Here is a 23,606-nt window from a genome sequence, read left to right on the forward strand (position 1 = left end):
GGCCAAAACACAGGGATGCATAAGGGCCAATAGAATATCAACCAGGCCATTTTCAGCCCAACCAATGTTAGATACACCATTAGGAGACATAAGGAACAGTGTGAAATATCCTATATAATCATTCTATCACCCCTTTAACATTAAAGGAGTTAGACAGTCAACGTCTTTCCTTTTAGGAATAATAGGTCATTGGACCAAAAAAAATGCAGTGATTTCAGACAAAATTCTTTTTATTAAAAAGACACCAAGGAACTGTAATCATAAAAATTAAAAACACATCTGGTAATCAGTGAGGGCAACATTTGAAAGACAAAATAAGAGACAAGTACAGAGTAAAAAAACAAACAACCCAATGTTTCCTTCATTCCCTTGACGTGATAATAAAAAGACATGACCACATAGCCAGTCTGTGGTCTCATGCGTTCGTTCATTGCAGCATTTACCTGATAACTTTTCCTTTATTTCAATATTACAAACCCTGACTTTTAACAATTGTTTTCCTAAGAAAAAGGGTGCTATTAAGAGGCAAACACTGCTAACTTCTCTACCTCAGCCTCTCTAGCATATCTAGAGCCAGAGTGGCCCTCTGGTGCCGCAGCAGCAGGCGGGTGTGCTCCGTGGTGAAGGAGAACTGGGGCAGGCCAGGGAGGGAGTCCAGGGCCTGCTGCGAGCCCAGGGCCTCGGCTCGGGCCCGCGTCGACAGCGTATGGATTTGGTGGACTGCGCTTCCTGGGGCCTGGGTCTGCTTAAAGGTGTCTGCGAGGGAGCCGACGTGTCTGTGGAGCAGCTTCGCCCACTGGACCGGCTCGGCCCACAGGTTCAGATCCCCCTTCTCGAACAGGAAGTCCTCTTCGTTCTGGTCGACGGGCAAAATGGGAGTTTAGTTACTGGGATGTTGATGTAAGTCAGTGTTATTTGTGGATTTGTTTTGGGCCACTTAGGGGAAAACACAACAGTTCTAAAGTTGTGTTACACTTTACTTGAGGGTATCCACATAAGAGTGACATGACACTGTCATGAACACATGCCATGTGTTCATGACAGTGTCATGAGGCAGTACTATCTGCAATGGAAAATGGAGGTAACAGTGTTACATTGTGTGACAGATTAGCTCCAAGTGTGAATGTTAGTGTGAAATTGAACACTACGTGTATATATATATGCCAATGTTGTTTTACCTGGTTTTACCTTGTTGTTTACCTGCCCAGGGACTACAGGTGGAAATTAGCAATTGTTGCTATAACCTGGCCCAAGACATATTCTCTTGTTTAACAAGTTTAATGTTTATTTTTGCATTGTCCCTGTTTCAAGTAAATCAATTTCCATTCCATTTCCATAAAAAAATAATTTGCACAAAGCAAGCCAATCCACTTTTCCATGTTGATAAGAGCATTAAAATGAGAAAATATAATGGGACAAAAAGAAGTCAAGGGACATTTAAAATAGATAAAAATGTGCGATTAATTGCGATTAATCGTGAGTTAACTATGACATTAATGTGATTAATCGCGATTAAATATTTTAATCGTTTGACAGCACTAGTAAGATTACAAGAATGTCTGTAGTAATATCCTACATATATGTGAATTCTGGTAACTTTTAGGAACCAATGAAATATTTGGTTATTTGTCTACCTCCGTGGCACCGACACAGCCGTAAAGTTGCAGCCCTGGAAACCAAAACGACGAGCTCAAAAACACTCCGTAGAACTGAGGGGGAACTGCGGAATGACTTGATAGTTCTCTGTGGGTTTGTCACTATGAGACAGCGCAATACGCATTGTCATTTGACCCACAGTGCAAAAATAATGACTAATGCAGCTTCATGAATACAGACCCTTGCCCTTTACAGCCGAACATCGTTAGGCAGTCAGCCACAAGACGCCGTGAGTTACTTTGCTCAAAGTTATGTCTTACAATGCCTCTCAGCTGTTTCCCAGGGCATCTTCAAAGTCTTTCATAGAAAGAACCAACCAACCAAGTGAACAGGAACCAAAACTAAACAGGCAGCTAAACAAAGTGTGGCTGGAGAGCAGAAACCTTGGGGACTCAAAGCACTCTACAGCTATTTTGACTACTACTGTGAGCAGAATAAACCAAGGGCAAGGGAAATAAAAAAAAAAAATAGTGCCATCTGTCCCTGGAATTCCACGCTTTACACGCGTGTTAAACCAACCCAAATCACGTGAGTGCTAAGTGCCTTAAGTAGTGCTTCTACAGTCTACTCATTGATATTTGTCCCACATTTGGAAGTAAACGAACAATCTCTGTTGTAGTGATAGAAAACGAAACCGTGATAGTCATCGTGGTCGTCTGTCGTCAGTTTCACTTCATGGAAATCATTGACATGTAGTCTACAGTCAGATAGCTCCTTTTTTTCTTTTTTCTTCTGTGGTTATGTGTGTGCTTCCTCACCAGACTGGAAGCCTCGTCTGGAACCGCGTCATCGTAGGCTTCTTCATCTCCCAGCAGCCACTCGGTCAGAGCGAGGACACCCGTCGGTACCTGCCCCCACAGCTCAAAGAGCCGACACAGGAGCTCCACGCCTGAGTCCAGGGCCACCGGAGGACACACGGACACACCGGGGACATCTGAGGACAGGAGAGGCAAAAAACTAAAGTTTAAACAAAGTCTGTGAACCGGGTTTAAGACATTTAAGACCCACAGAAATAGTTTACAGTCCCGCAGCAAAGAGCTCAATGTTGTTTTTTGCCCCCAACTGCTCCTTCCAGGCAGCGCTGCGACCGCTGCCTTCAAGACACCTAACCCTAACCTTAACCCTAACCCCAAAAAAACACTGATAAACCAGCAAAGACGCACCTGGAAAATGAAAGGAACAATAAAACAAGCACGTTCAAAGATCATAAATGGCCTTCGTCCAAATCCCAAAACAGCTTTGGGTGCTTGTGTCGTGACCGCGTCAGATTTTCCCGCCCTTAACCAACTGACTTGACGTCTGTCGCCGATGCCGTGTCATTACTGTGTCAGCTGAGCAGTGGTTCGACTTCACCTTTAGTCTTAAGTTCAGCTTTGGAATGACCCCGGCGCTGGGATCTGAGGATATGCTCAAAGCTCAGAATGGGGTAAAAGGTCAGGCATACAACGGAGGAAGAAAAAAAAGCAACATCGAAAGATCTCAAAGGTAGAGACAAACGTTTTGCTGAGAGGAAGATGCAGAGCGCAGGCCTGCAGACTGATCTCATGAAGTGGTGTATGTATGACACGCCAACTCGTATGCCATTATTGGCGTGTTATCAAATCAATCGCATGCTCGTTTTTTAGCGTGTTTATCAACGCCGTTTGGCCTCCATTGACTTACATTACCTTGCGATTGCGTGTGAATTGACTCTGTAGCGAGTAGTATGAAAGGCCCAAAATCTGCGTGACTTTGTGTTCCGCGTTTGATGTTTCCTTTTCACGTTTGTTGTTTTCCTAAACCCAACCAGTTCTTCTTTTTCCTAAACCCAACCCGCGTGCGACGTTCCTAAACCCGACCGTAGCCTCGCGATAACACATATCCTCGTGATAACACGCCACGTGGCTTTAGAAAGTGCCACGTGGAGTGAATGTTTATGCTGTGACGTCGCAGACTGTCGTCCACTGTATACGGCGCAGACGTACACGCGGATAGCTCAAAATGCGTACAGATAACACGCCACTTGGCTTCAGGAAAGTGGCGTGTATGTTTACGCGAAGTCATGAGGTCACGCTGGGGACTGGACTTTGTTGTCAAGTTTGCGCGTAAAGTCCTTTGTAAGTTCATAGCAACCACTAGCTAGTTTCAAACTAGGGATTTACTCTCAAGAAATCAACTCAAGAAATGTAGCAAAGACTTCAGTAATGTGTAAATCGGATGCTAGTAAACATCTGATGCGTTAAACCTGACCCTTTGTAAATGTAGATATGATGGTTTTAAGTTTTTTCTTGAGAAATGTGTGTTTCAGAGGTAATAGTATTTATGCAGTTGAGAATGGGTGGAAGCTATCCATTGTATGTTAACTAAACCCTCATTATTTGATCATTTATTCAAAGTTAATAGTGTAATGTTTTGTAATTTGAGGTCTATGGTTTGTTTTTCTCCCAATCTGGTTTCTAATTGGGTTTCTACAAGAGTGGATTGTGCATGAGGACGTAGACCTGACCCAACCCATGGAGTATCGTGTGATGCGGTGGCATGAAAGGGAAAAACCATTACCCAGAGTGGTGTGTCCCTGTATCCAAAATAATAAAATCCAAAGTCTGACTAAAACTGAAATAAATAATTCTAAATAAGTCAGTTTCCACAACTCAACAGTACACTTTTGTAAAATTCAGATGCAGGAAAAAATGTGTATGTGTCTGTCACTGAGACACGAGCCCCAAAACAAGAGAAAAAATAAATAAAATAAAATAAAAACTTCTTCAGACTGCAGCATTATCAAATATGAAATCAATATTCCAGGTTTGGTCAAAAATGTGGCAGATGAATATCTGATTACTGAGCACCTGTATGTAGACAATTTCCCACCTGATTTCCTCCAATACCCTTGTGTGGTGTAGGTCTGTAACTGTTGGTGCGTGTGTTTAAATGATGCAGGGCTGCCCGTATGATCCGAACTTGATGTGTGTGAGTGAGTGTGTGTCTTCTCTGGGCTTGGACTGCCTTCTGGGAAACAAAACTATAACTCATGTAACTAACCACGATCAGGGTGTGTATGAAAACGGTTCTGCACGTTGCACCAGTACGCGCCGTGCACACGCAGTAAGCGCAAATGTTGCCTTTAACTTCCTGTTTACGTGTTAATGAATGGATGGATGAATGGACTGCCTGCATACATGAATAAGATGTTCATGTTGACAAAATAGTTTCTTTTTTAGCATTCTTGCTATTTGTAGTCTTGTACAAATAGTCCTCTGTTGCCATAATGCTTCCACACAAACACAAACACACACACACACACACACACACACACACACACACACACACACACACACACACACACACACACACATATCCAGAGGCCGGCCGGCCGGCCTGTCATGAGCCCATACAGTGTTGTATGCAAGAGTGGAGGAAGTGCGAGTGCAAGGACACGCACTTCAAACAGAGGGAAAACATAACGTATGACTTCATTTAATGACTCCAGTTGTCCACGCAGCAACCATCTGACACAGAGGTTGTGTGTGTGTGTGTGTGTGTGTAGAGAGAGAGTGATGTTCTCCCACCTTGACCATCCTCACCACAGCTGACACCCAGATAACACCAGAGACTTCAAAAGGCTTTAAGAGACACTAGCCAAAACACTACCACTATGGGAAGATTGGAGAGAGGGTGGAGGTATACAGACCCCCATCAGCACACATACAGTATAAAACACACACACACACACACACACACACACACACACACACACACACACACACACACACACACACACACACACACACACACACACACACACACACACACACACGGTTGGGAACCCAGATTGTTTTTCCTCTTCAGAGAGGAGGCGTAAAATCGGAGCAGAGCCTGAAGTCTGAGCAGAGAGGGAAACCCGGTCTGTGAACATTAGAGGCTGCTGATTGTACCGTATTAGAGGAGATTTAAGAGTTTAGGAGCTTGAGTGACAAATTCCTTTCTTTACCAAGAAGCCGCCTCTTTCTGGGACAGCCCAGCCTCTGATGTCAAGCATTTACCGCCCCCCCCCCCCCCACCCCCAAACATTAAGGGACATAATAGGAAATCTTAGCTGCATTCAATTTATCTACTTTTCTATGGAGGTTTCACACGTTGCTTAATGCGATTTCCCTCCACGAGTTTTTGCCGCAGAATACTCCGTTTCTCAAGGGGATTGTCTTTCATGCTGTTACTGCCATGTGTGTTGGGTGGGTAGTGTGTGAGCATGTGTGTGTGCATGTGTGTGTGCGCGCGCTGGCATGAGTTTAGTCCTAAGAAGTTATTGTTTGCGTTGAAAGGCTGTGTGAGTTTAATCTTGTCTCTGCAAATTACAATATCAGTGCCAGCTGGTGAGTGAATGGGTTGGAGTAAGATTGGGTGAGGCTGTGTGTGTGTGTGTGTGTGTTGTGCAACTGGCATTCATTGGCACACACTCCATTCACTGGCACTCTTAAAGTACATTTTAAACTGGGCAGGGCAGGAGTGTGAGGGGAAAACTTAACCTTGTGCCACTTGTGGAAACAGTATAACAGTTGTACCATTCTGAGCTCCTAAAGGGTTTAAAAAAAATAAAACTAAACTAAGATCTTTGGTTTCCTTGTTAGAGACTCTGGCAACCAAGTAAAAAAAGAAAAGAAAAGTGCTTTACATGTAAATCTGCAGGAACCAGAACAAGCTCTTTATCGTGTACACACACTATTATCTTAACTGCCAAAGATCCACTTGAGCTTATTACGGACATGGACTGTTACTATAAGCTGCATCCCAGTTCTGTGCCGCATGCTAACGAATAGCTGGTTTTGACTAGTGTGATCACACAAGTGAGTAAACTGAAAGAAAAAAGACAGAGTGTACAGCCATGCTAGTGGCTCTGTGAGGCTGTACTTATAGGTACAGCAGTGCTTTGGGCTAAATGCTAACGCTAGCATGGTTGCTACACCACAATGAAAATACTAACATACTGGCGTTTAGCAGGTGTAATGTTTACTATTTGCATCATCTTAGTTTAACGTGTTAGGTACAGATAAGGTTGACTGGGACGCCGTTAGTTTTTCCAGGCATTGGGTACAAAGTCCATCTCCTTATGAAGATCATGTGGTAGGGCTAAAAGCTCTGGAAAAGGCTCGTAACAGGAGCTTGTGTTGGCCTAGTTCTGTTTTTCTTCTTCCCTGATTTCGCTTCATCTTTTACGTTTAAATGACGGTGGCATTCCGAAGTCATAGTTTGATTCATGTTGATCCCTGCACATATTGCAAATGTGCCAAACAGTAAAGTACATTGATTTGTAAACTAACAGCAACTGCAGAATATTACTACATACTGTTTACAATTTATAATGTATGTATTATGACACTGGGATCCAGAAACAGATGTTTCTGCACTGACGTGGATTAAGGCTGAAAAAGTTGATGGCTAATTCCTGACACTTGTGAATTAAAGGTCCAGCGTGTAACGGGTTTAGTTGTTCATTATCAAAATCGGTGTTGCCCGTTCACAAACTTTTTCTTTTTCATGAATATTTACCACCACCATCAATTCCAAGTATGACTGGGGTAAATTTCAAATGTTCAATGCCTTATCGCGCTTATGTGACCGAACACGAACATCACTTCTAAATATCTGTCCGAACCCGGCGGGCTCGGTTTGGTTATCCATCCTCTACATGCGCCATCTTGAAATACGTTAGCCGGTTAAGGGACATACAGGACATACTGCGCCGCCTTTTTGCTGTCCCATGCTAAACTCACAGGTGCTGCTAATGCTGCTAATGGGTATCGTAGCTTCCCGGGCCCGGCAAGTTTGAAGAAGGAAACATGGAGGACCACACGTATTCAAAATCCAAATTTCAGGAACAGGAGTCTTCTTCTTCTTTTTGAAGCGTGAAGGCTACTGTAGCGTGGTGCGAGAGAGTTGATTGCGATATATGATCTTAACGCTAGATGGGAGAAATTCCTACACATTGGACCTTTAAGACATGACATGGAACTAATTTAAAAACAGTAAACCTTTGAGTACAGAAGAAGAGGTGGTGCCCTGGTGGTCTAAGGGTTTCAGGCTCAGACCATGGATCACGACATCGCAGAGCGTTCCTGCAAGCCAACAGCCCCGATTCGAGTAAGACAGAAGACCATCGTTGCATTACCCCTCTCTCTCTCTCTCTCTCTCTCTCTCTCTCTCCCATTGTTTATTGTCATTCCTCTGCTCAGCCTCCCACATCTGAGGGATTTGAATTAGAAGCCCCTGCCTCAGCTAACTGCTTCAACTATCCATCCCACCTGGGGGGCTGTAACCAGCTGACGGGCCACCGTACGGGTCCTTCAGCTACACCTGCTCTGCTGCACAGTCAGCTCTTTATTCTACACACCCTGGACAAAGACAGTCTGTCCAAAAGAGGCAGCAAAGATCTATAGATAGCTAGATAGCTAGATAGATAGCTAGCTAGATAGATATGCAGGATTTAATCTGTGATCGGATGGGGCTTCTGAAAATCCATTTCATTAAGCTTAAAAGTGTATTATGGTACTGTGAAAACAAGACTTTCAGTTGCAAAAACAGAGCAAGATGTCCATACAACAGCAGCAAAACCCGCACGTTAACTTTCACGAAAAAGCTCAATGAAACACTCGTTCCTCCTCACGCATGAAACACACACACACACACACACACACACACCCACAAGCACACGCACACAGCGCGTGCTACAGACGCCTCAGTGGAGCCGAGCCACCAGGATGCATAGGTGTGAGATCGAGAGGTGTGAAATAAAAACACACACACTTTACAGCCCCGACTTCCTCTGGTCTGAGAAAACGGGGAGTGTGGAGACCAACAACAACAACAGGAAACATTACCATGAAATTAACAGCACAAAGGCTATATATATATATATATATATATATATATATATATAGCAGCAACGGAGTGGATTTTTGCCACATGAGACTATACGAAGATACCCAGGACATTTCAAAACATAGCATTTTTAAGTTGATTTTGTGACTCTGTGACCAGCAACTCGTACTCTGTAACTTGGACTCTTGGGTGTGTGGACTTCATAGCGCTTCTGAGACATGGGACATGCAACAGGGGATGAGATATCCTGACTTTTAGTCACTCCCTAGTATGGGTCAAGCTTAAAAAAATGTCTGGAACCTACAATTCCCATTATGCAACATAATAGCATTTGTCATTAGGAAACTCCTGATCTCCCAGATCCACTAAAGAAATGACAACTGCTTTCACAGGCTGAATAGTGTTTCAAAATGCTTCACACACAGCGTCAGCTGACCTTAGCCCACCAAAAAAAACTTCAAAGACTGATCTGACACGACAAGGCTCGCTCACACGATTTTGTGGTTTACTCAACTAACCTTTAATCTCTTTGTACAAAGGAGGTGATAATTGAGAGATACATTTAGAGAGTGGTGTTACAAAGACGACCAACACACACACGTTTATTCCTTTCTGTGCTGCTGTCATGTCACTCTTACGCAGATACCTTCAAGTAAAGTGTAACCGAACATTCAAACGGCCGACTGCTATCAGATGTAGGCCGACTCAGTATCACACAGTGAGATTGTGAAAAGCCAAACCAAGATACTCTGCGCTCCCGTTTTATCTTTAAAACACATCCTAATCGAGCGTTACAACCCACAGCTGTTAGACTGCAATGAATACAATGTGCACACACTTCAACACAGCCTGCAGACACCAGTCATTACTGCAGACATGTGACACTTTATTTCACGCCACCAAAATCATTCAAATCTCATTCCACACGCCGCCCTTGCAGTCAAAGCCGGTGAAAGAAACGCCAATTTCTGTTTGTGTTTTTCTCTCTGGAGGCTGAAATAACAGCGTACGTATCCCAAAAGTAAAGGTTAAAGCTGCGAATCAAACAGCTGAGTAATTCTCTGGTAGTAACGAGTGCCCCGAGGTTTCTCTGTATTTTCATAGGTTCTTCTTAAATGAGTGACACGCGACACTTATCTTCAAGTCTTGTTCAGTGATCCATCCAAACTGAACCAACACACAAACACCAGGTTTGATGGCTGAGTGAGTGTTGTGCTAAAATAGGAACGAGGTCCGTTTAATGAGTCTCCGTCAGCCCTTGTCAGGTCGGTTCACTTCCATTCATCTGCATCATCCACTGTCAATGAATGAACTGGGGAATGGCATATTCTGCACAGGCGCTTGTTGTCTTTACAGTAAGCAGGCGATTCAGTTGATAATGGCTCACTGAGAATGGCCTGGAAAACATGAGCATGTCAGCAGAGTATATGAGGCCACTGCTGCATTTTTTAAACAGAGTTCAATACTACTTCAGAATGGTGGGGGGGGGGACCAGGAGGAAGGAGAGGGGGGCTTAAAACAATTCAAGATTTATATATGAAATCGACTCACGGGTGCGTCGTGCTAACACAAAAACAACACGGGCCGCTGCTTTAAACTGCGGACATACATATGCAAAATCGTCAAACTTGTTTATTCCTGTTGTCATTTGCAGCCGTAACTGTAACGTTTAAAGATATATATATAGTTAAACATGTCCGACCTATCCAACATTTTGCCTGCGCTTGTTTTCTGTGCCGTGTTGCTTTGCTAGCGTCTTCGATAAGCCAAAGCTAGTGTTACAAACAGTGACATCTCACCGCCGGTTGGACTAACCGCTAGTTTAGGCGGTGTCATTTTCTTTGGTCTGTGGCCCAAAAGGTGAATTAGGTCTCCAACCTTAATGTTAGTTTGAAATATTAAAGCATCGAAAATGCATTTTAGATGAATGAGATGAGAGTATATGCAGCTGTTTGCTTCGTGCAATTAAGCTGTATGTACGGGCCGCAGGAGTTTTCTACCCCGAAAGGTATTGTAAACAAACATTGTGATCAGATCTATATTTTAAGGAAAAGTGGTAACACTTTATTTGAAGGTATCTACAGAAGAGTGACATGACACTGTCATGAACACATGACACTGTCATGACACATGAACCCTAACCGTAACCCTAGCTTGTCATGACAAAAAACAAATGACAATGACAGAAGCTTTAGGTCATAAACTTAAGACTTGTTTATAATGTTTATAACACGTTCATGACAGTGTCATGTCACGCTTATGTAGATACCTTCAAGTAAAGTGTAACCGGAAAAGTTTAACATTTTGGGATCTTTTCTTTTTTAAAGATTATTTTTGGGCTTTTTTCGCCTTTAATTGACAGGACAGCTAGGTGAGAAAGGGGGGAGAAAAGGGGGAAGACATGCAGGAAATCGTCACAGGTCAGATTCGAACCCTGGACCTCTGCGTCGAGGCATAAGCCTCGAAGTATATTTGCGTCTGCTCTACCCACTGAGACAAAATTAAGCTTTTTAACCTTCTGGCGGCGAGTTGAACGGGAGGATTGAGAACGCTGATACCAGAAGGAGGAAAAAGATGAATGAATAATGTCCAATTAAATGTTTTAATTTGAAGTCTGAAAGCTGTACTTGTGTCCTTTTATTTTTAATCTGTATTGTTATGTCAACTTTATGTTTTGCATGATGAAGGTCTTCAATAAATCATATGGAAAACACAAAAGTGGAGGATGACCGCGTCACTCCGTTCCCAATCAGAATTGCAATAAATGTCCTCTTACACACTGCTGCCCCAACTCTCTCTCTCTCTCTCTCTCTCTCTCTATATATATCATCATCATCATCATATTCTTTATTCAGGACACACACAAATGGTCCATAGCACAATACAAAAACATAGCAAAATACAAACAGATACAAGATAAAACACATACAATATATATATATCGATAGATATATAGTGATCCCTCTGTTCCTGCCCCTGAGTCTGTCACAGTGCTGGAGGTCCAGCGGGGGTGAGCGGAGTTTGATTTCAGACTCAATTAGCCTGGAGGTATTTGGGTGATGGTGATGCTGGTGGGGGAGGGGGAGAGGGAGCTGGAAGGTGGGATGGGGTTAAATTAGATTTGCTCTTCCTGTCCAGGACAATAGCTCCACTGTGGTTCTCAGAAGATAAACTTCATGGAACCTGATGTGAATCTGCACACATTTCTCTCCCACACACTAAAGACGTTTACTTGGATATTACCTGGTTTAAAAATCAATCAAAAAAAAAAAAAAAAAAAAAAAAAAAAAAAGAAAAAACGGCGAGTAAAAGAGAAACATTCAACTATTTTACGTGAAACAGAAAACGTTGCAAGGCACTCACAAATTTGATCAAAAGGCAAGGTGAGTCCTACTCATACTTGATGGTGAAAGAATGTTTAATATTAATATCTGACACAAAATAGTCCCTCTATTTTAACAGAAAAAAAAAGCAATATACTGGAGCACTCAGCCAGGTTAGCCGTTTCCCCCTGTTTCCAGTCTTAATGATGAGCTAAGCTAAGCTCATTGCCTGCTGGCTTCACATTCATATTTAGCATGCAGACATGACAGTGGTTTGATCTTTTCATCGAAGTTTTGGAAAGAAAGCTAAAAGGCACAATTCCCCAAATATCAAACTATCCTTTCAATGGTTGTAACATATATTGTGGGTTTTAAATCGCAGTCAACACGTTTTTTTTTTATTTTAGTTTTTTTTAAATTGTCTGTTGCACTGAATTCCTGGTTTAGCTTAATGTCTGGTTTACATGGAACAGCAACAATATCATCAGCAACAGAACAGCGAGTTTAAACATTTAAACTCTAAATTGCTGGTGGGGTGGGTGGGGGAGAGAAGTGGGGGGTTATTTTGCATTTTGTATGCATGTGTGTGTGTTGCAGAACTAGTCTCTGTTCCCACATCTCTGCCTGTCCTCCATATCAAAGGGCCAGGAGTCGTTGCCTCCATCTGAAGCAGCTAACACCTCAGATACTTGACTCTGCAACAGCAGGTCATAAACACACACACACACAATGGGTGGACAAACACACACTACACGCGGGATAGAAACACACAACGTACACACACACACAAACACACACACACACACACACACACACACACACACACACACACACACACACACACACACACACACACACACACACACACAGTGACCTGTATACACACTAACACACAGTAATGTTGTTTTTCCATTGGCACAGCATTGCACTATACAGCTATGTTAGCTATGTATAGCATGCCAAGCTATTCCGTTTCTATTTCCTTGGCACTCTGACAGCAGAAAGTTCATGTGCTGACCTCAGATATTATGCAGTTCACCAAGCCAAAAGGTCGCTGCCATGGTGGACAAGAACTTTACCACTTTCACCGTGTGTCACTCGAGCCCTTAAAAAAAAAAACGCTTACCGAAATTAGACATGTACCAGAATTTAACATTGGGGCTTACAGGATTCAAAGAAATCATTCCGAAAGTATACATGATTGTTCTGTCTATGTCAGGCATAATCTTGTACAGAGTTTCACAGACTCAGATTATTCCAGGGAAAAGTAACACAGCTGTTTTGTTTTTTTTAAACTGATGTTTCACCTGTTTGCACTCAATGTACTGTATATCTGTGATCAATAGTTTAACACATTCTTTCTGGACATGCAGTAAACTTTACACATATAGGAAAAGCATCGTTTCTCTGAGGCTTTTGGGAAGCATTTGGGAACCTAAGCCTCTCCTTATGCTCTTTATGCTTTTGTTTGGAATGGTTGGAACACGTATGATTTTGAGGGGGGAGGGGGGGGGAGTTGAGAGGGAATTGAAGTATGACTGTGGTTATTGTTAATCCTCAGAATGTGCGGTGTTTTTTCTTCTTTTTCTTGTTTGTTTGTATTCCAGCTATGCTTTCAAAGATAATAAACACATATTCAAAATGATTTCAAAAGACAAATCTCTTTGAGCATTACCTTTAACACACTGACACGACGTGTTCTCCGAGAGACCGCAGCATTCGTGCCAACGTTCATGCAATCGGGATGACTTCATTAAATGCCATAAGCTCTCCGAGGACCAAAATGTCCTCTCAGCTCACTGCGCCGTTTTTTAATTTTGGAAACATCACTTAAGTTTGAGCTCTCAAAGTAGAAAGATGACATATTTTCCCAATTGAAGGCTTTGTTTGTTTTTTTACAGTCAGTGGGATGGGATTTCTTTTGGGTTTTTCTGTTGTTTTTCATTTAAATGAGGAATTCAACTTTTCTGTTCCAAGTCCCTCATTCATTTGAAACAAGCTTACCAATTTACCGCCTCATTTCTGCTTTCTGTGTCGTCGTGCTACATTCCTGTTGCGCGTACGACACATGAAAACAGGAATGCAGTGCAATTTTCATGAATTTCCATGAAATAGTTTTGTGAGGGGCCTGGCTGAAGAGTAAAGTCCGACAAAAGAATGGAGGCAAACACTCCAACTCGTTTCCTGCAGTGGAGACGAGTGTCCAGGAGGAAATATGTACCAGTTTACGGTAAGTAATACACTCTCCGCCTCCCCCCCCACCCCACACACACACACACACACACACACACACACACACACACACACACACACACACACACAAGTTTGTGACACTATCTTTGTGGGGACCCGTCACTGACATAATGCATTCTCTAGCCTCTTACCCTAACCTTAACCATCACAACTAAATGCCTAACCTTAACCCTAACCATAACCTAATTCTATCCCTAATCCTAAAACCAAGTCTTAACCCTCAAACAACACATTAAACTTGTGAGGTCCAGCATTTTGGACCCACAAAGCTGTTGGGACCCCACAAGTATACTGGACTGCACAAATATAGTTAAACAAGCCCACACCCCCACACACACACCCCCACATCTCCAAATGAGTAATGAATATGGATGGACAAAGGAGGATACCCCACTCTATTTTCCACACATGCACGCAGGCACACAGTAAGTACAAAAAAAAGAAAACATGTCCATTTCAGCCATTAACTAAAATAACTGCACGTTGAGTCTTCCCCCATGACTCTGCCCTCCCATCCATGGACTGTGTTGCCATGAGGGGCTGCGGAGACTGCCGAGGAGATGTTTTGCTCTCTCGTGTTATGTTATGAGATGCTATCAGTGGCGACAGACACAACAAGGGTGGCTCCTGGAGGAAAACTGGGAAAATACGGGAAGTGAGGACAGGAAGTCGCACTATGGCTGTTTGTGAGGGGCACTTGAGAGCCAGCAGCTGTCAGTCGTCTGATAGTGTGTGTGTGTATGTGTGTGTGTGTGTGTGTGAGCGAGAATTGTGAGGGTGCTTCTATGGGGATAAGACACAGCGTGTGTTTAATTGAGGTATTTGTGAGCAAATCCGTTTGTCTGCCATCTTACAATTCCTCAGAAAACAGACCTCAGACATGTACCAAACAATGACACATAACCACACACACACACACACACACACACACACACACACACACACACACACACACACACACACACACACACACACACACACACACACACACACACACACACACACACACACACACACACACACACACTTTTCACTGTTGGGTCCCAACTACAATTAGCGCCCTTCATTCCAGGAATGCTCCCCAACCCTTAGCACAAAATGACGTCATCAACCCTTTTTAACATTAACAAGTGTTTGTGGTGTTTTATGCACTTGTGTTCATATGTCTGTTTAAATACATCTCTGTGTGTGTGTGTGTGTGTATGCATGTGTATATATATATATATATATATCTTTCAGTAATTATCACTGTCGTCTTCCAATGCTTTGGTATGTGTTTATATCTGAGTGGGTGAGCATGTAAATATCACAAGTAAGCAAAAGCATATGTGTTGTGTACAGCCATGGTTGTGTGCATGTGCTGAGCAAGTATGGTATATTAGTTAGTGTGTAATCATTTTAAGCGTGTGTACCTGTACGGAGGAGATGTGCTGGTACGTTAGAGATGAAGTCAGATGCTGAATCACGGACATCCTGGTCTTCATCCTGCAGCAGCGTAAACAGACTCCTCCACAGAGAGACTGTCGTGGACAGACCTGACACACACACACACACACACACACACACACACACACACACACACACACACACACACACACACACTTAAAATACTTTATTCTTTGCAACGCATTTCTGTTCACATCAAAGCATTTTTCTTGACTGCCTGAGAGGTAAACATTTCATCGAGTCGTTCCAGAATTGAGACTCACCCAGGGGCAGACGAGGGCTGGTCAGCACAGTGGCTGTACAGCTGACCAGCACCGTGGCGGCCGTTAGCTTCACCTCCGCTGGCTGCTCCTCGCTGCAGCATGAGCACACCAGCTCCGCCCACTGAGCTAAACAAGCCACTGCACTCGCACCCTAGATGGCGGATTGATCAGAAAAGTACACTCATGTAAACGTTTACGTAGCAGACTCTGCAGGCATGGGAGGCAGCATACAAGTTAGTTAAAGAAAGGGTGCAGCATGGCCGACCTTGATCTTTCTGTTATATTTTTATTTGGGGAGAGATCCTGGGTGGGGGTGGGGGGGGGGGATTATGGGGAGTAGCCTTGGGGTGGGGGGTGTTACAGGGGTCCTAATTCTGTTGCTTCCCTAATGATGTGCAAAGGACTTTATTTCTGTTACATTGATGGTTAGGAAAAGAAAGGAAAAATTGTGTATAGGTTGTGATTATATATATTTTGGTTTACGTAGCCATTTTTAGGCATAAAAGGGGAGAGAGAGATAGAGAGAGAGAGAAAGAGAGTTTGGCAGAACCTTAACCAGCGGGTTTGGTATTCGGCCGAACCCCAAAAATCTGGGTTCGGGGTGCATCCATTTTTTTTTTTAAAACAATTACAGTCAATTGAATTATCAAAATTGAAATTAAAATTCAACTAAGTGTGATAATAACAGAAGTACACGAGTGAAAAGGTAGCAACTTGCCCTGTAGCGAGGTCAGTAAGCTGTGTGCTAAGCTAAGCTACCAGAAAGCAAACCGCATTGGACTGATGGGTGGTAGAAACAAGCATCTTCTTCCTGTACCTTCTTTGGGAATTTTAACCAAAAGGCTGCCAACACATTTCTCTATGCCAGGGGAGAGATTATTAGTACACGGATCAGATTTACCTGAGGGTTGGAGTTCACCAGTTGAACCACCAGTAGAGAGAGCAGGGTCAGGGCAGCACAGTGGAGCTCCACACTGAAACACAAGATCAAACACCTGACACCAGCTTCCAAATGTCTAAGAATAACTTGGTTGGTTTATTTTTAAATGTCTGTCCTGGAAGAATCTCTCCTCTGTTGCTCTTTCGGAGGTTTCTCCCCATTCATGGTTTTTTTGGGGGGTTTTCCCATCCAAAACAAGGGTCTAAGGATTGTAAAGCTATTTGAGGCAAATTAGTGTTTTGTAATTATATATTGGCAAACTAAATTGACTTAGACTTTAATCCTAATCGAGCCACTTCACCTCAATGCAATGGGTAAAAAATACATCTGGGGTGCTTAGAAGCACAGTGAGTGCATATTTTTTTTTAGCAGTTTGGGTGAACCAACCCCTTGAAATTGACATATTGGTGCAGGAAGAGGCTCTGGAAATGATAATGTGCTCCTCAGGTCGTTCTGTGGAAACCGTTACGCACGCATAACACCCCAGCACCGTCAACTACACGCACGTCACTCAACGGTATTGACTTACAATCCACAAAAGAAGTGTGCTGGTACTCACCGCTGCATTATGGATCACAATAGCCCAAGTGCCATTCAATCACACGGCAGACAAGGGCAGCCAGCAACCCAATCTCATCCCTCCCCGGCTCTAATCATAACCCTGGGGCCGCACCAAAGGGAAAGTGGATCCCCGGGCCCAGAGATTGTGGCCAGGAAAAGGCTTTACAAGGCTAAAAGCCTTTGTAATCCAATCCTTATTCAAGCCTGTATTCTCTTGTCGGGGTGAGAAAAGTACAGCAGTGGCTTGTCAAGGAAGGCGGGCGTGTCTGTCAATGCATGTCAAAGGGCTTACAGTGTAGAAACACACACACACACACACACACACACACACACACACACACACACACACACACACACACACACACACACACACACACACACACACACACACACACACAGGAACGGTGTGTGCCAAATCAGTTTGTGGTAAGAGAGGGCCAGAGTCTGTCAGAAACTCTCACAAAAATAATGGTTTGCGCCTGACAGGTGTGAATAACCTAATGTAGGAATAATGCTGTAATGAGAGCCTTTGAGAGCACAAATATCAGCTTTCATCTACGTTTATTTATTTATTTATTTTTTTTAAAACTACCAGTCTCTGATGTTGATGGCGGGCAATTTGGTTACCTAAATACTGCATGAGCAACACATGAGCAACCACACAAACACCGGCGCAGAAAGGGGCCAATGGGCTCCAGGTGTGCCCAGGTGCAGGGTTAAGGTGCAGCCAGTGAACCTGTGCGTCCCTCCTCCATGGACTCTGGCTCTGAATGAAGGCTTGACAGGCAGCCTGCCACAGCTCGTGAGGGCGCTTTCACAAGAAAAGCCAGAAAAAAAAAAGAAATGGAAGAGGAGTGTGGATGCATCTTGCCATGTAGCACATTCATGTCTCTTCCATCCATCATAGCTGAAAGCTGCTCTGGGATTGTTTAGGGACTGTTTTGACAGCAGGTCATCAGGAGGGAGAAAGCGTTTAAGGGTCACGGTTGTCACCCTTTTCCTGCATTTACCTTGAAATGACTTCAAGTTACAGGTATCGGCCTGTTGTATGCTATGGTGGGCCTATGTACAGGATTTACGATTTAAGACCCATGACAACACAATGCGTGAACATAATTGAAACGATCTTAAAAATGAGAAACATTGTATTTCCAATGCACTTATTTTAGGACTGTTTAGCCATTTTACTGGCATGGCTCTCTGGATTGCAATGTTGCGCTCTCTGTTGGTGCCCTGGCTTTTCCCTCTCGTGCCACCATTTTTGTTTTTTAGTTTAGAAAGATATTTATGGTCGCTAACTTTTCATCTAGCACCATCATCACCACTACTAATTAAAACGTGTCCAATACTATAATTTATGACCAAATATCTGTAAAACTAACGACATTCCCATCAGACTCAGCTGTACTTTGTATTTAGTGCTAATTAGATAGATAGATACTTTATTCATCCCGAGGGAAATTTTAGGCATCCATTAGCTTAGACAACCATAACACAACAAACACACATATATCTCACATATGTAAAAATCACTTACAGAAATTCAAAGAGTTAACAATTTGTGAAGTGATTAAAAAGGTCTGGAATGGTAATTAGCAAGTGTTAGCATGCTAACTAAGATTGTGAACATGGTAAATATTATACAATATAATATAAACGAGCATAGTCACTGTGAGCATGCTGACGTTAGCATTACGCTCAGAGCACCACTGTACCCAATGTACAGCTCACAGAGCTGCTAGCATGGCTGTACACTTCTAGCCTTGTTTATAAATTGGGGCCCCCTGGTGGCCCTCGCGGTTACGGCGTTGATCATGAACCACAGTGCTCAGTCAGTCCTTCCAGAAAAATTAAAATACAGAGTTTTTTTGTGATTGTTGCGGGCAAAAATCCTTGATTATGCGGCATGTTTTCTTAAAAAATGCGATGGAATATGCGGGATATTCATGCAATTTTATGCGATGAATTTGCGGGAACTTGCAAAAACTGCGGTTTGATGAAAAAGAGAAAAAAAAGTGATTCCCCCAACACCCTGCTTTTCGATGATGTTCACGTCACGTAATTACGTCACTTCATAACGTTCCCATGGCAACAGGGGAAAAGGCTGCTCTTGTGTGAAGTAAACGCAACATTTTTCAACTTTCTGCTAAGATATATGTGACTTTTTTGCAACGAAAATGCGAGTATTATGAAATCATGCAAGCCCCGCATATTTTGCGCGTAAATCTGCAATTTATGCATGAATGAAATCATGCTCTATCATTTGTATGATTTTGGTGGGGGGGGGTACATATTCTTGGAAATAAATCTTGGTTACAATTGTGAGTGCAGGCTGGTCTGCTGGAATAACGCAATAATGGTCTTAATCCTTTGGCCCAAACACAGGAAACAGAGGATCACGTCGAGATGACTTTGGGAGGATGTTGCAGATTATTTGTACATGTACATGTATGTGTGTCTTCTCTGACCTGTGAGAAGAATTCTGAGCCAGAGCAAGAAGGTGCAGCCGGACCTCCTCCTGGGACAACATCTTCCCACCGTCCCTCCATTCCAGCTCCCCGCCGGAGCTCAACACGCCCAACACCGTGAGGACCTGAGAGGAGGAAGGACGGGCAGAGACAAGCTAAGAAATAAGATATTAATGTAGTCACTCTTTTTCAACTCTATCCCACACACATACACATACTAGGGCTGCTCCATTAAAAAAAAAAAAAAATCATAATCACTATTATTTTCACTATTTTGGTCAATATTGAAATCACGAACTTTTCACACGATTACTCATTGTCTTTGGGAAAGATGTTGCAAAGGAAGTATTGGTCTTAAAAAAACAGTGAACAAAACAGTTCAGCCAAAATTGTAATTGCATTAAAATTTTGATTAATTGCGCACACGCACACAGCTACTGGTGAGGGAAGTTGCTCAGGGCCATCCATCAACGCAGCTTTGGTGTCCTCTCTGCAGTGCGGCTGGCAAATTGCCCCAAAGGGTATTTTTACCACACCGGTCAGATCCTCCCTACGCACACCCAAACCACGGGTACACAGCTGCCTTGCTCGCTCTTTCTCACACACACACACACACACACGCACACACACGCACGCACACACACACGCATACACATAAATATATGCATGAATATGGATGCACATGCATGCACACAAAGATGTGCAGAATTGCAGGCAAGCTCTCATCTCATTTCACATCAGCCGTCTTTCATTCAAGGCAGTAATATGTTCCTCGTCTTTTTGTCTACTCTTAGCAGCCATTCAGCTTGACCTCCTAAACTTGATTTTCTGCTTCCTTCACCCCTCGCTGCTTCCCCCCGCCTCTCCATCCTTCCCATGCTGTTTTCTTTGCCCGGTCAATCGTCCAGAGAGGGAGGCAGCTGACCTGAGTCAGGAGGAGGAAAAGACTCATTTTCCACCGCTGGAGACGCCGTTAAAAACACACATCCAGCAGAGAACACTTGTTGACATTCCTGCTGCATATCTCGATGATTATTATTTCTTTCAAGGCCCCAACCTGTTATTAGAGCTTTAAAATAAAGCACGCTTTATAGGATCGGTGTGGGTGGAGAGCAGAGTGAGCGGGCGCATGCAGCGTCTGTGTGTAAACTTCTGTGTGTGTATGTGTGAATGTATATTTGTGCATGTGAGCAGTAAAACGACAAGGTAGCAAGGTGCATGCCATAGAACATTGGATTTAAACTTAAACATATATGTACACATGTAAATAAGTCAACAGCAATTACAAGCTGATTGTTGTCATTTAACCAGGCAAAGAATTTTAAAGCTGCATTAATCAATTCTTAAAATAAACAATGGACCATACGTTTCTGTGTAATGTGAAAGGGGTCGCTAATAATAACAAACCCAAAGAATTATCAACCAACACTGCTAATGCTGCTAATGGGTATCGTGGCTTCCGGGCCCCGTAGCTTCCTTGAAGAAGGAAACATGGAGGACCACACGTATTCAAAACCAAAATGTCAGGAACAGGAGTCTTCTTCTTCGCCCAGAAAAAGAAAAAGGATATTGAAAAGAGCAAGAGACCGGCTTTTTGAAGCGTGAAGGCTACCGTAGCTGTAATATGTACTTTGAACTGCGTGGTGTTTGAATTGCGATATATGATCTCAGTGCTAGATGGGAGAAATCCCCACACGTTGGACCGTTAAACTCTTTGTTTTGGCTTTGTTCGGGCACAAAAACTCCACTCGCAACAATTTTCAGCTGCAGCAGGCACCGGTTTTAGTGAAAAACCTTGGATAAACGGACCGTACGCTACCTGCTCAGCACCAAACGGGAGACAGATGAAGCTGGTGGAGCATTTAGCAGCTAAAGAGCCAGACATTGTTTCCTCAGGAGTTAAACCAGAACAGGACCAAAAGGAGAGAGAATACTGGACTTATTTCAGGTAGCCAGAAACATAAATCTAAACGAATGGCAACTTGCTCTGTGTCTGCTAGATGTATGAATAGGCAATTATTTTCCAAAAACGTTTGCTGTAACAGATTTACAATGTGATAGATTATGTCACTGTTCAATGGAAATGTTTAATTGCCACTGATGCAGCTGTAAGCATCCTGTAAATACATTGGCTCAAGAGAAATAACTCATAATTAGAAAATCTGACAACAGTATGATGTACACACGCAGCTAAAGTTGCCCATATTTCATACTTTTGGAGACAAGTCATTCTGAAATAACCACAGCAGCCCATCACACTTGTGGTGGACACAGGGTGCATCTTTCCGATAATATTTCACAAAGTCCATGAGAGTGAATCAATGATTGGGCCAGTAATGCCAAGCCAGTGTCATTATTCATTCGGCCACTGTGTTTCTCCCTCTTTATTGCAGAACTGAAAAAGGTGGTTTAAATCCCAGCTGGGTGTTTTTCACTGTTCATCCAGGCGTCCGTCTGCCAGGTATTTGACTGCTAGCTCTAAGGCAGCTGGTCTGACCACCTCTGCTGCTTCGGACTTTAACAACCGGCTTTAATGAGCTCCCGTCTTGAATACACTCGCTTGCCCACATACTCAAATATACACAGTCACAGGAAAACATGCCAACTCAGGCGTAGACGCGCACCGACTTTCATAGCTGTAACATGCAAATAAACATTGATGCCCACCCTGCATGAACAGACACACACACACACAAAAATGTTAACAAATATAAAAGTTACCTAGCTTGCTCAGCAGTGCTGTGAAGCCTAGTCTAGTCTTTTTAGCCTTGACAGCCTCGAGATGTTGCTGCTTTTCACTGGTATTAACTGGCATTAGCTGGCATCTTGGGCCGAAGCATATCCCACAACAAACCATGAAAGAGATTTTGAACAATTACAAAGGCTTCATTTAAATGTAAAAAAAAAAAATCATAATGAATCCAGACCCCCCCCCCCCCAAAAAAAAAGACTACATGCTGCAAATCAGCATATTTGCGCAACCCTTTTACAGGGTTCTCGTGTTAAAAAAAATCAGATGGAAATATAATAAAAATATAAAGATATAATGTTTTCAACCTGCTTATGGACCTAACATTAAGCTAGTTAGTTAGTTAGCTAGTTAGCTTCAGCTGATAAAACCTGCCACAGGTGTAGTTTCGGTCGGCAAAATCAACGGCCGTCAGCTAGAAATGAGAATCTGCTTTTTGTCGGGGTCAGCCTTATGTTCCCACAGCCCAATGTTCCCACAGCCCAATGTTCCCACAGCCCTATGTTCCCACAGCCCTATGTTCCCACAGCCCAATGGTCCCACAGCCCAATGGTCCCACAGCCCTATGTTCCCACAGCCCAATGGTCCCACAGCCCAATGGTCCCACAGCCCAATGGTCCCACAGCCCAATGGTCCCACAGCACTATGGTCCCACAGCCCAATGGTCCCACAGCCCAATGGTCCCACAGCCCAATGGTCCCACAGCCCTATGTTCCCACAGCCCTATGGTCCCACAGCCCTATGGTCCCACAGCCCTATGGTCCCACAGCCCTATGTTCCCACAGCCCTATGTTCCCACAGCCCTATGTTCCCACATTTCTAAGAATGTTTTTTTCCAACTCAAAATTAGGCCGTATGTTCCCACAGCCCTATGTTCCCACATTTCTAAGATTTTTCTTAAAATTAGGCCCTATGTTAGCGTTATATTCCATATGTAGTCCATTGCTACTGGATAATAGGTTGGGTGTAATTGGCTACCAAATTGGGAGAAAGGGGTATCAAATCTGATACAAATTTATGAAAAAGGAAATGTGGGAACACAGGGCCTAATTTTGGAAAAAAACATCTTAGATATGTGGGAACTGTGGGAAC

The 23,606-nt window shown here is 43.2% G+C and overlaps 1 protein-coding gene across 1 annotated transcript in view; it reads right to left on the reverse strand.

Moving 5' to 3' along the window:
* Positions 1-239: 239 nt before the first annotated feature.
* The window catches only part of thada (THADA armadillo repeat containing), a 114,353-nt gene continuing 90,986 nt past the window's right edge, over positions 240-23,606 (reverse strand). Inside the window, exons 33-38 of the mRNA XM_039784777.1 lie at positions 19,766-19,890; positions 16,698-16,770; positions 15,797-15,947; positions 15,500-15,622; positions 2,415-2,590; positions 240-856 (exon numbers count right to left, since the gene is read on the reverse strand). Of these exons, the coding sequence (XP_039640711.1) occupies positions 545-856; positions 2,415-2,590; positions 15,500-15,622; positions 15,797-15,947; positions 16,698-16,770; positions 19,766-19,890 (960 nt within the window). The 3' untranslated portion in view covers positions 240-544. The remainder of the gene's footprint in view (positions 857-2,414; positions 2,591-15,499; positions 15,623-15,796; positions 15,948-16,697; positions 16,771-19,765; positions 19,891-23,606) is intronic.

Source organism: Perca fluviatilis, chromosome 19 (genome assembly GCF_010015445.1).
Source record: "Perca fluviatilis chromosome 19, GENO_Pfluv_1.0, whole genome shotgun sequence".
Classification (NCBI taxonomy): domain Eukaryota; kingdom Metazoa; phylum Chordata; class Actinopteri; order Perciformes; family Percidae; genus Perca; species Perca fluviatilis.